This window comes from Thermobia domestica, chromosome 4 (genome assembly GCF_964235325.1).
Source record: "Thermobia domestica chromosome 4, izTheDome1.hap1.1, whole genome shotgun sequence".
In the NCBI taxonomy this organism is placed as follows: Eukaryota; Metazoa; Arthropoda; class Insecta; order Zygentoma; family Lepismatidae; genus Thermobia; species Thermobia domestica.
Genome location: NC_137457.1, coordinates 260610759 through 260624829, shown reverse-complemented (window position 1 = coordinate 260624829; position 14071 = coordinate 260610759). Strand labels below are relative to the sequence as shown.

Sequence of the window (14071 nt, the reverse complement as noted above, 5' to 3'; positions counted from 1 at the left end):
GAACAGAAAAAAGTAAACAAAACCACAAACAGCCTATTTCTTAAACGGCTCACACCGAGTAATTGAAGAATGATGTTTTGTCTTATTTCATTACGTTCAGTAGAACATTAAGGGACAAAAACGTGATGAAAATAGTAAATTCAGGCAACCACATGTGTTTGTTTTACAATATCAAAGACGTTAATAGTTTCTTTTAATTAAGGAAAGTATCTATAAGGAATTCAGAAGAACGGAATTCCCAGAATAATTCATTGAATATTGAAGAAATTAAACGTCATACAGTAGTTTCTGTTTTCATATTTTATAAATTTTTGAAAAGTAATCACAGGCTTCGAGATCGGTCGAGTTGTTCAACAGTTATTAAGTCACAAACGTAGTCACTTTCATATATATATATATATATATATATATATATATATATATATATATATATATATATATATATATATATATATATATATATAGGGGCGGATCCAGGATATGATTAAAGGAGGGTCTAAACCATATTTTGCCGTTTTATCCAGTGTAAAGCAGGATTGAAGCCCATTTTATCAAGTATATACCTGAGCGTCAAGGGGGGCTATAGCCCTCCCCTTGTCCGCGAGACACAAAATTCAAGAATTACATGATGAACTGCTATCAATTTTGGATAGGATGTAGAAGCTTAAAAGCTTGGAACCGAGATAGTTGGCGAAAGCGATCCGTCCACCGGAAGTGGTAGACATCAACCATATCCGGATTTAATGTTGATCGCCATAGAATAAAAACAATAATACGTAGCGAAATGTGGATTTCTGCAACCAATCAAGCTTCCCAACAATATTCTCAATCTGCACTCTGATTTCTCTACTATACTCTAGAGAGAAAAATCTACTACCAATTCCGGTTTAAATATCGATTGAGAAAATATCGTGCCATGCCAACCTAACTCCTTCACGCGCTATCTACACGTGACACCACTACTTGTTTGATAACATAGTTGAAGCAATAGGTCACTTACTTAACGACGTTACTTACGATGAAATGTTGTGGATATGTATGGTTACTCTTGTTATCGGCTACTTTATTCAGAGTTGTCAGTTCAAGGAACACATTAAAATTGTAAATTATTATTATTTTTTAATAACCCTATATCACAAAATGCAAAATCATTATCAACATAGTCGATAGTGTACTGCTCTGTAAAATTGTCCATTTGATGAATGGAAGTAACCCTTAATAATATGAATAATAGTTTTTATTGTTCATAAAATTTATATCAATAGTAGGCCTACTTATAAACATATTTATAAACTATTAAAATTAGTATAGGGGCTGTTGTCGCTTCGTGGTAGAGCATTCACCTCTGGTGTGTGGGATCCCTGGTTCGTTTCCAGCTCGTGCCAAGTGGGCTATGTGGTGGACAAGACTGTGTGCGTGGGTTTTCTCGGGGTTCTCCCGTTTCCTTCCACTCTCTTCATTCCACCATTTCATTTATTTCTCATGATCACCGTCTCCTTTAGCCCGAACGACATAATCGTGGGACGTAAAACTCATTTTCATTTTCAAAATAAGTGTTCTCCACGAGTTGAGAAATGCTTTTTTAAATTCGCAATCCCTGTGTAAGTGAGTATCTTTACGTAGTGCTTGGGTGGAAATTATTTTGGGACTATTCATGACATCCAATATTTTTATTGAAAATAATACACTGAAATTTGACACATTCCAAACGCCTTTCCAGTAGCAAAATAAACATGACTATTATGACAATTTATCACTCGATGCAAACAAAATGAAAACAATATATGTTGTTAGGGACCCTCTCAAGACAAAACTGGCAAAAAATTGTGGGTGTCCCAGTTAGTCTCCCCTAAAAATGTTTTTGAAAATTTCAAAAAAAAAATTGACTTCAATTTTCAACCTTAAAAATTTTCAAAAAAATATGTTCCGACTTTTCTCTTGTTGAGAACACCTAACAGCTTTTTTCTTTATGTAAATCGGTTGAGGCGTTCAGGAAAAAAAAAATTCCTTCCCCCCTCCTAACACCCCTCCAAAAATGCTTGGGGGCTGAAACTTTTGGAAACTGAAAAAAAATGAAATCTTTGAGTTTTACGTCCCACGGTTATGCCGGTTAGGCTAAAGGAGACGGTGATTATGAGAAATGAATGAAATGGTGGAATGAAGAAAGTGGGAGGAAACGGGAGAACCCCGAGAAAACCCACGCACACGGTGTTTGTCCACCACAAAGTTCACTTGGCGGGAGCAGGGTTTGAACCCGAGACCCCATGCACCAGAGGTGAACGCTCTACCACTGAGCCACCGCGGCCCCCTTTTGGAAACTGAGTTTCTCATAAATGTTAATCGATACTGTAAATTTGGTGCAGATATGCTTGGGGGCAGTTTTCACATGCTTATTCCGCTAGGCCCTTTGCAGGATGACGTAGTGAAATTTATTAAATTCATTAGACGAAAGAAATTCATTAGTGAAATTTATTAGACAAAAGTTACTGTGTACTTTCTTTATGTGATTCCAATGATGATTTAAATTTGCTTAGAACAAAGGGGTGAATTTACACACACATACACACACTCCAATATTGCCTACATTTTCTTTAAGGGTAGCAAATCATTACCTATAGGAACAGCTAAAATCAGTGAAATATCATAGATGCATTACGACCCCCCCCCCCTTTCCCCGCGAATTTTGACTTCCAAACTATGGTATATATAAATATAGGAAGTCTTATAGAACGTCTGTGTTACTCTGTCTGCTTGCCTCTGAACAGGTATCAGAGCAAAAACGGTAACAGCTATCGACAAGCGGTTTTCGGGAATCGATTCAGCGTCCGAGGAATAGGTTCCTCGTTGAACAACCTTCTGCTTAAACTAGAAGTGATTGAAATAGAACATTTCTGGTTTCAACAGTAATAGGTATAACTCAAAAACCATGTTAGCTAGCGACAAGCGATTTTCGGAAACCGACACATGGTCTCAAGGAAGTAACCCACCTTAATCCCTATATTTCCACTGAAACCAGTAATGGCAGAAATTCGCTGCTACTTCGGTTTCAATATTAATTTTTATAGGACAAAAACGGTAAGAGAGATCGAAAAGCGGTTTTCGGGAATTGACTCAGAATCCCAAACATTGGTTCAGTGTTCGTTCATTATTTTCTATTTAAACCAAAAGTGGTATAAATCGCCATTTTCGGTTTAAACATTAATGATTGTAAATTTTAAAAAATGGAGTATTAGATCATTTCGCGTGCAGTGCATCAGTCAGTTCCGTGAAAGAGGATGGAGGTAGAAATCTGCGCGGGGTTCGTGTATCCAAAACTGACCACAGATGTTCAATTATGTTCAGGGATTGGCCGGACCAGGGTAGGTGTGCATGGGCGTACCATCATCCTGGAATATGGTGTCATTGCCTGGAAACAATATTTGGACTATAGGATGCATGTGGTCTCCTAAAATGGCGACATAGTCACACCCAGTAACCATCAGTACAGGACCAACTAAAAACCAGGATATTGCTACCCACAGCTTCATGCAGCCATATTGCTCCCATATTTCACGATTGGCTGGAGATACTGTGGATCATATTTTTCTGAGGGAGGCCCCAGACATAAACATAGCCTATAGTTTGAAATAAGATAAACGATGACTCATCCGACCATATCATACGTTTCCAGTCATCAACTGTCTATGTATATTCGCGGCAGCATTGGCGCAGTTTTAAAATGTTAGGTCCTTTATCAATGGTTTCGCCAGTGAAATCCAACCTTGTATGTTCATGTAATGTAATCATGGCGGACTGTGATTGTCGATAAGGCTGTAGGAAGGGCTGCTTGAGTTCCTTCGTCACTTGCCGCGCAGTTGTACAAAGGTTCTGAGTAATAGTCCGCGTAAATACTTGATGGGACCGGTACCTGTCACTGATGTTTTTCTTCTAACCACTGTTCCTCTTCGCCGATGTGGTTTATCCAGTTTTGTAGGCCACCATTACCTGGGATATTCTGCCTCGAGACACACACACACATTTGCCACTTTCGTTACGCTTGCACGACATAGCGGAGCGAAAAAAGTTTGCCCTCTTGGGAAATCGGAACGGTCGCATATTTCAACACTATGAAGCTCGCGGCGGCTCAGTGGTAGAGCGTTCACCTCCCTGGTTCGATCCCAGCTCGCAGCGTGTGGACTTTGTGGTGAACAAACACCGTGCTCATGGGTTTTCTCGGGGTTCTCCCGTTTCATCCCACCTTCTTCATTCCACCATTTCATTCTTTTCTTATACTCACCGTCTCCTTTAGCCTGACCGGCATAACCGTGGAATGTAAAACTGAAAGATTTCTTTTTCATTTCATTTTTTCAACATTGAACGTCTGCTCAATTCATTACATACTGCCCTTCTATTTGCTCTTTGCGTAGTACAGCGTTTGTACTAAAACACCACAACAGTAGCTGGACGCTTTGACTGCCAACGAAAGATCTTTAGTTTTCAGGTGTGTCCATTAAATTGATAATTTTCTGTATATTACTTCATGTTGTGAATATAGTGTCCACCGCGTGTCTTTTTTTTTGGGGGGGGGGGATCTTTACGTTTCGTCACACTAATTTTGTTTCACCATTTTGTTAACATTGCTGTGTCCCTTTGTTTCAGATCATAAACGTGAAACGTTTACCTAAATCAAAATAAATACGATTTTATTTCCGTAAGTTAAAATGTTGCCATTCATTATCAGACGATGGAAAAGATCAGACAATAATGATACTTAAAAAAAAAAAAGAAGAAGAATTCTTATGTTCCATACAGAATTCCATTTGTTTGCAATAACCTTAATTACGTTCAATTTATGATCAAAAACATTTTAGAAATTCATGCACAACATGCCCTCACGCAAAAAGAAGAAAAAAATCGAACATTCCAGATTTTGTATCATGTTATTAACTTAAACTAACGATAGATTTACCTACAAAAATACTAACATTTATTATTCAATATTTGGTAGGTGGGAGCTGGACTGGAACGGTTCATGAAGGAAGAAAGACTTTTGAATGGAAAGAGAACCCAGCCCTTTGTTCTTGTTATAGGAGATCTTGTGCGTCCACAGCAAGTGTTCGTAATCATTGAGGACCATATCATTCCAGCAACTTCTGTGTTGAAAGCTGTAGACTTAGTTTTCAAACTTACATACACTTTGAATTTAGAATTTTCACCATATTGCAAGAACGTGTGGCTATTTTTGGACGATGCATTCTACAAGTGTGGGGAAAGAATAGCTCCTTCTTGTGTTCAGGAGTTGAAACATAGATTGTTTCTAACCATTGAAGAGAGAAGTACGTAAGAGACAAAACATGTACCAAGGACGATTAATCAATACGCTGTAGTAATTGACAAAATATAAGTATACTTTTTCTGAATTTTTCTCTTGTTGTGTCAGTATATTTGTAAGATGTTATGTCAGTATTGTAATCGAAGATTTGGTACTTCTAGAAATCTTTGCAAACACTTAAGAAACTTTCATGTAAGTATTAAGATTTTCAAGTGTTTTGATAATAGTTGTCACCAGCAGTTTTATAGACTCTTTTGTTATGAGCGCCATTTAAGGCGGTATCACACAAATGAAATGTTGCCTCCACAAAGTGTAAGTAATACTACTAGTACTAAATCATTACATAATAACAATGAAGTAATTTCAAGAAGTAGAGCAACAAATAATGAAACTATAGAAAACCTTTATACAAATGAAGAAAATGATCGGCAGAGTAGTGCAGCAGGTGATTCAAGAACGGATATAGCTTTTCTTAAGTCAGACGTTTCACAGTTTTGTTCACAGTTATGTAGTAGAAATATAACTTACACAAATCTTGTACACATTATTGACGGTACATCTCATATTGTGTCTAAAGTTGTTTCTTTTTTAAAAAATGAAACTCAGCATAACCTTCAGCAGCAAGGGACATGCCATACTGACACGACAAAAGAATTACTTCAGTCTTTCAGCGAATGCAGTAATTTGTTTGAAGACGTTAATTCTGTGTATAAACTGAAAAATATGTATGAACGAACTGCATTATTTGTAAAACCGGTAGCTATTACTTTGGGCGAGCGATTTGAGCAAAGAATAGATGAGAATGGTGTTCCTTTACAATGTATTGTTGAAGATAAATGTCAATATGTTCCTATTATTGAGACTATAAAGCAACTGTTCTCAATTCCTGTATTCGTAGAAAGTATAAAGCAGTCTAAAGGTGAATACAGACAAGTAACTACAGTGTTACACAACGTACAACATGGTTTGTATTTGTATTCTCACCCATTGCTTTCACAAGAAAACACACTTGGTATTGAACTGTACATAGATGAATTTGAAGTAGCTAATCCTTTGGGTTCCCATGCAGGTGTTCATAAGTTGGGTTGTATTTATTTTGCATTCAAGGATCTTCCGTTATGTCTACAGTCTTCTCTTGAAAACATATTCCTGATTAATGTACACTATGCTCTTGATGTAAATAGATATGGATATGAGAAATTATTTAAACCACTTGTACAAGATTTGATCCAATTAGGAACGTTTGGAATTAGAGTTGAAGGGATGACTGAGATACTAAAAGTGGCTCTTTGGCAGGTGACAGGTGACAATCTAGGGCTTCATAAACTGTTCGGATTCGTAGAAAGCTTTTCAGCAAATTTTTGTTGTCGATTCTGCGAGGTCCCAAAAGATATTTTGCACACTCAAACACATGAAGACATACGATTCCTTCGAACAAAAGCCAAATATCACGAACAACTTGAACAACTTGCTGCGGAAGATTTTACTACTTCAGTTTGTGGTGTGAAGAAACAATGTCCCTTAAACAACCTTATTTATTGGCATGTTACAGATAATTTGACATTCGACATTCTGCACGATATTTTTGAGTGCTGGGCTGCTTCAGAATTGTTATTAATTCTTCATCAGTTTATTGTGATAGAGAAGTTACTTACCTTGTCAGTTCTCAATGATAGAATATCAAATTTTCATTACAGTCCAAGTGAAAACAACTGTAAACCCGTACCCATTACTCATGAAAAACTTTGTAATCCTTCTGGGTCATGTGGGCAGAGTGCAGCTGAAATGTGGTGTTTAATTAGAAATATTCCGCTTCTTATAGGAGATAAAATTCCAAATGATAATTCATTTTGGTCTTTGTTGTTACTAATGGTCAGTATTATAGACATACTTGTAGCACCGACCCTAACAGTTGACGAAACATTCCAATTGCAAGAAATCATTGCTGATCATCATGCATTATTCCTTCTACTTTTTCCAGGGAAACATCTTACGCCTAAGATGCATTTTGCAGTACATTATCCACGTATTATAAGATACTTGGGACCACCAATTAGGTATTGGACGATGCGATACGAGAGTAAACATTACCCATTCAAGAAAAATGCGATCCTTTCTGGAAACTTCATTAATGTCGCAAAAACTGTAGCAGAACGCCATCAATTACATGTTACACATACATTACGAGAAAAGAAATGTTCTTTATATTCAGTAACTGATGTTAAGGGTAAGCAAATCAAGTTAGATTCGCACGAACATGCTCGTACTTTGCTCTTAAAAATGAATGAAGCAACTACTGAACATGAAATATTTTCCTGCCGCTCTTTGCGTGTAAATGGAATATTATACTGCAGAAATATGATGATTATGACTGGATGTGAGAGAGATACACCTATATTTTGTCAAATTGAGGACATTGTGCTTTTCATGGAGTCAGTTTACATCTTATGTAAAAGTTTTCAGACGATTGGTTTCTCTGAACATTTCCATGCGTATGTAGTAACACCACGAACGACTGTACAAGTTGTAACTATAAACTCTCTTTATAATTATTTGCCACTTCATGTTCGTTCCTCTTTCCGTAATGGTGACGATAATTTATTTGTTACATTGAAACATAAAATTAGTTCCAATAACCTTTCGTTTCTAAGATAGTGTAATACTTATGTAAGAGAAGTCACATAATGGTTGTGAACCATAATTTATACGTTACATTGAAACATGAAATTAGTTCCAATAACTTTTTTTTTTTTTTTTTTTTTTTTTTTAAAGATAGTATAATACTTTTGCAGTAGAGAACACATAAGATGGTTGTGAACCATATTTTGTTATATTCAAACATGAAATTAGTTCCAGAAACCTTTCTGTTTCTAAGATAGTGTAATACTTCTGTATTCAAAATCACATATTATGGTTGTGAACCATAAGTTACACGTTGCACTGAAACCAGGTGCGGCTCGTAAGGGAAATCACATAGGTAAAATTTAATGTTTTATCGCTTCGAACTAAGTGAAAAAAAAGTTACCTGTTGTCATTCTTGCTCTCAACAATTAGAACACTAAGCAACTTTCCTTCTTTTGTTTGAAGCAATAAAACACTTTATTTTTACCGATATAACTTCCCTCACGAGCCGCCTCTGATTAGAACATGAAATGAGCTCCAACAACCTTGTGTTTCTAAGATAGTGTAATATTATGTAATCGAAATCGCATATGATGGTTGTGAACCGTATTTTATACTTGTATTGAAACATGAAATGAGTTCTAATAATCTTTTGTTCCTAAGATATATGTAGTCGAGAGCACAGATGATGGCTGTAAACAAAGTTATTCCATTTGCAAAGATAAGCATAGTGGAGTCAGGAACAAAAGTGGTTGATACCTTTTATGTGTTATTTCGTAAGTTCATAATCTAAAAACTAATCGACCGATTGAAGTCGTTTTTGGTACATAGTAGTAACTTTTTGTGTGTGTGATTTTTGTATATTGTTAATAATTTACAGCTACGAATTATTCTATTTGATCTATAATCTTTGTGAACTTAAACATACGATGGTAACATGAATAATAACTTGCTTTAGAAACTCATCTTCTTAAAGAAAAATCAACATAATCACAAATCACGTAAGCAAGCACTTCAGGATATTATGATGTAAGTTACAGATAAAGTAATAGTTAATACAAAAACTAATACTGAAAGAAGTTACCGACGATTACTTTAAAGAGTCGAAGGCATCTAAAATAAAACTACACTTCGCGGAATACAAGATCAGTATTACTTTTTGATTTAGAATGTATCCTATAGCGTCCATCAGCAAGTATAATAGCTACAATGAAACGTACATTACAAATAGTAACCTAAATATAGGATTTTTGTGTATTTCTTTTTTTTTTTTTCATTGAAGAATAATTAACACATAGGAGCAAAGATTTATCACGTAAATTTGTTATATTATATGAGCTATACTAATTAAGTATCCCCATCGTTGGATTGATTGCCTGGATTTCAATGTTTTCCGTCTCCAGAAGCGGATCGTGAAGAAGACACATCGATATTCTTTTTGTACACAAACCTTAGAAGAGAACTTTCCTAATGTAAGTTGTTATGTTAGATGAGTTTTTCTTTTAGTTTGAAACGATAAACCGCACACTTGTAGTAGATAACTATTTTTCTTTTAGTTCGAAACGGTAAACTCTTTTTTTTTTTTTTTTTTTTTTTTTTATCGGTATGACTTTCTTCACGAGCTGCCTCTGGTATCTCCCTTACATAATAAATTTTAAAACTGATCTGTTGCACTGTTTTGCACCAGTTTTAAATTTCACTATTTGAAAACTCCCAAAAGTGATTGTAGCCCAGGCTAGTAACGTACACAGAATTTCATCAAGGGGGTGAGGGATTTAAGCGCTCAATCTCATAATAATTTCAAGACACACTATTCAAAAATCATATGTTCCTTGAAATTATTATGAGATTGAGCGCTTGAATCCCCCACTCCCGTGGTAAAATTCTGCATATGTTATTGGCCTGGGCTACAATTATTTTTGGGAGTTTTCAATTTCAAGCTAAGGTAAGAAAAGTTTCCTAATGTTCTAATTGTTGTAGGCTCTACAAGAATTAGAACATCGCGTAACTTTGTTTTCGTTTGTTTGAAGAAATAATCCTTTAATTTGTTCAGATGTGGCTTTCCTCAGGACCCTCGCTTGATATCTAGCTGGTCTGATATACGAGCCTTTTCCCTAATATCTTGCCTTAATACTCTTGACGCCTTCTCTTTTGCGTACACCACTGGTTCCGGCAGTCAAATTGACAGCGATAGTTAAGGCACGCCATTGAATATTTCAAAGGCAAATTATCAGCTTACTTTTTTGGTTTATTGTAAAACAAACGTTTCGTTATCAATAATGTAATTTTCTTAGAATTTACCTGTTCATTTTTTTGGTTTATTGTAAAACAAACGTTTCGTTCGAAGAATATAATTTTCTTAGAATTTATCTGCTTATTTTTTGGTTTATTGTAAAACAAACGTTTCGTTCAAAGAATATAATTTTCTTAGAATTTATCTGCTTATTTTTTGGTTTATTGTAAAACAAATGTTTCGTTCAAAGAATATAATTTTCTTAGAATTTATCTGCTTATTTTTTGGTTTATTGTAAAACAAACGTTTCGTTATGAAAGAATATACTTTTCTTAGAATTTATCTGTATATTTTTCGGTTTATTGTAAAACAAACGTTTCGTTATCAAAGAATATAATTTTCTTAGAATTTATCTGCTTATTTTATTGATTTATTGTAAAACAAATGTTTCGTTATTAAAGAAGGTAATTTTCTTGCGTTGAAACAAAGGTTTAAATGTGCTATATTTTAAACATGTTCATTTAATATAAATTCTGTATGTACTAAAAGTTTTTTTTTTTTTTTGCATGTTTATATTTTGTTTATATCCTTTCCCTTCTTCTCGTATTTGAGAACCCCGTTTCTGTGCATCGTTTCTCACTTTTGAGAAAGACACTTCTCACATTTTTTTGAGAAATGTGTTTCTCAAAATTGAGGTTATATGTCTCATTTACTCAGATGTTCCTTTCTCAATTTTAAGAAAAAGTACATTATTTCTCAAATTTAAGAAACCAATTGCACCCTCAGAAATGAGACATAATTCCTCGTATTTGAGTCATTATTTCTCGAAATGATTTGAGAAAATCGAAATCTCACTTTTAAGAATGTATTACTCGGTGCACAGATAAGAAACGAATGTTCTCAAATACGAGGAATTTTTTCTCGAATTTAAGAAACCATTTTTAACAGTGTGGGCATTCAGATTTTTTTCTTTTTCTTTTTTTCTTTTCTTTTTCTTTTCTTTTCTTTTCTTTTTTTTTTAGAATTCTGCTGACTACTTAGAAAATGCCTAGTGTAAGATTTTATTTTTGTTTTAAATTCTATAAGGTAAGGGTAGGCCTGATATTTAAAATAATCGTACATTATCATAAAAATAAGTGAACAAAAATCACACAATTGCACTTCATCTATCATACAACTGGCTAGTTTATTACTGCAGAAGATGAAATGTCCGAATTCATGAACGTAGAATAGGTACCATTCATCTGTTCCATTGTCGTCTTACTTGCATATTAGGAAGAGCTGGCATATATGAGGAAATTGGTGCAGAGGAGGGTTCAATTTGAGAGGATTTTCGACAGGGATGTTACCTCTTGCGAACATTATTTAATATCTATTTAGAAGAGACAGTGAAAAAGAACCTACATAATGAAAACGATATTTCGGTAGGAGGTAGAATGATTAGGTGTACCGGTATACGGTTTCCAGACAGGGTGCGAAATCATTTGAAAATGGTGGGGGGAAGAAGTTTAGCGATCCACACTAATGCTTCGTGGAGCCTCCAAAAATTGAAATATTAATGTATTATTATTATTATTATTATTATTATTATTATTATTATTAATAATAATAATAATAATAATAAATGTTCAAACTAGTAATTGTTATTTAAAAATACTTTAATGTTATTTATTCATTTAACCAAAATTGGTAACTTATCTACTGCATTTAATATACACTTCGGTGCGTATGTTTCAGGGTTAGACTCTAGTGGGAGCACAGTACCCTTGTGTTTACCATTATATTGAAGATTACATTCGTGAAAATAGCAATAGAGATATATAAGTCAGAAATAATAGTCCCTGAGAACCGATGTCCTAACCAAGCATTAGAACTACTAACTTGAAGCGCTTCACCTGGCAAGCCATAGATCCTCATGAGCTGTAGAGTCAGGGTATAGTTTTTATTATTATTTATGAAATTCTCGTTTCTTCGCTACGTACGTAGTGTTTCAGTTTGGTCGTTCAGATATACGGTCACCTTTGTAAGTCTAAATAATACTATGTATCTATATTGTATTATTAGCAAGAATATATTATTATAAATAATGATTTCAATACAAATACTTGATGGACAACAAAAAGCCGTGTTGCCTCAGTGGTAGAGCACTCACCCCAGGTGCATGGAATCATCGGCTGGATCCTAGCTCGCGCCAAATTCTGCTTGTGGTATACAAACAACTGTGTGGGGGGTTTTCTCGGGGTCCTCTCGCTTCCTTCCACTATACTAATCAACCATTATAATTCATCTCATCATGACCGTCTTCCTTAGCCGTGGTGAATATTCATAGGACGTTATACTTTAGAAAATAAAAGCACAAACACTATAATACGATTGATTTGCTGATTTAAGTTTAATGACCCTTTTCAGCAGCGAGGCTATGAAATGTGAACTTACAGTTTAAGGTGAAATCCGAACCACTGTAATCGTTCAAATTTTTGTCCTGCGGCATCTGTGACTGTCGCGATACTTTTAAGTGTTGCAGCTGTAGATGACTTACTGAACGAACACCTGGTAAAGTTCGCCTAACAAACATGCAAAGTTGTGAACAGCATTCACAACACCAAAAACTCTTTCAGAAACAAGATCAATTCGATGTGGCATGCAGTGTACGCTAATTAGGCACGGGTTGACATTTCTTCTAATTTGAGCAGCAATACCTTCGTTTCTCCCAGTAAACACTGCATCCCTGTCCGAACTAAATCCAACCAGTTTTTCTTTAAAATTAAAAATATCTATGCCATCTTCGGAAAATGCTTGAATAATTTTCTCTTCAAGGGATTTTGCATCGGCATTTTCTACAGGCACTAATTTATAAAAACGACAACAAGGTTTATTTTTTTGTCCACATATGTTCATATAACAGCAAGTGCTTATCCGCAAACCTGTTTGTAGGTTCGTCCACTGAAATTGAAAAACAATCTGTTTGAGAAATTTTACCAATTTTGCATGCAACTGGTACGCTAGAGAATAAAGGTCTTCATCTCGTCAACAACCGAAAAACTTAAACACCTGATCCTTTTACAAATAAACTACGTTTTTTAAAACAGCATGCATTTAAAATTATTGTTTGTCTGAAAATTTTCTTTATAGACCTACTTATATTTTCCTATTAAGGTGTCCCCCCTTACAGATTTTGGTGAGGGGGAAAAGCAAGTGTAAAATTTTTGGTGGGGGGAAATCCCTCCCGTCCCCCCGGGATTTCGCACCCTGTTTCCAGATGATATGGGGCTTATTGTAGAATCCAAATAGAAAACCAATAAGATGTTACAAAGCTTGAGGAAGGGGTGTGAAGAATATGGAATGAAATAAAATGTTAGGAAGACAAAAGTTATGTGGTTGGAATGAAGCGTCGGTGTCAAATACAGAAGTAGGAGGAGAGAAAATGGAACAGACGAATAGTTTTCGATATGTGGATAGTATTATTAGTGATAATATGAATTGCGAACGTGAAATTAAAACAGGGATAGGAATGCGAAAGAAGTCTTTGGGAGGAAGTATAGTCTGTTTTGTGATTCCTTGAATAAAGAGTTGACAAAAAGGCACATTAAATGTTTCGTGTGGAATATTGTACCATATTGAGCAGAAGCATGGACAGGCTCGTAGCCAAGGGGGAAGTCCGGACACCCTCCCCCTTCTAGACCAGAAATGAGAAAAAATTAAGGAAGAATGAAACAAAATGAAATTAGAAAAAAGAGGATCAGCGTTAAAAATATAAAAAAAACTACAGGAAGCCTTTGGTTACTCTTTCTTATGAGGAGATTTGTATTACTTGCAATACATGATGGCGAGGTAAGCGAGATATCCTGGAAGAGTCAGGGAATTTGAAATTTCTAGAAAAGTTACAGAATTCTCATAATTTCTGC

General features: G+C 35.2%; 1 protein-coding gene across 1 annotated transcript; it reads left to right on the top strand.

Moving 5' to 3' along the window:
* The first annotated feature begins 5605 nt into the window (after positions 1–5605).
* On the top strand, positions 5606–7966 carry LOC145683112 (uncharacterized). The gene has a single exon (XM_081754472.1). The coding sequence runs from the start codon at positions 5606–5608 to the stop codon at positions 7964–7966; it is 2361 nt and encodes a 786-aa protein (XP_081610598.1).
* The last annotated feature ends 6105 nt before the right edge of the window (positions 7967–14071 follow it).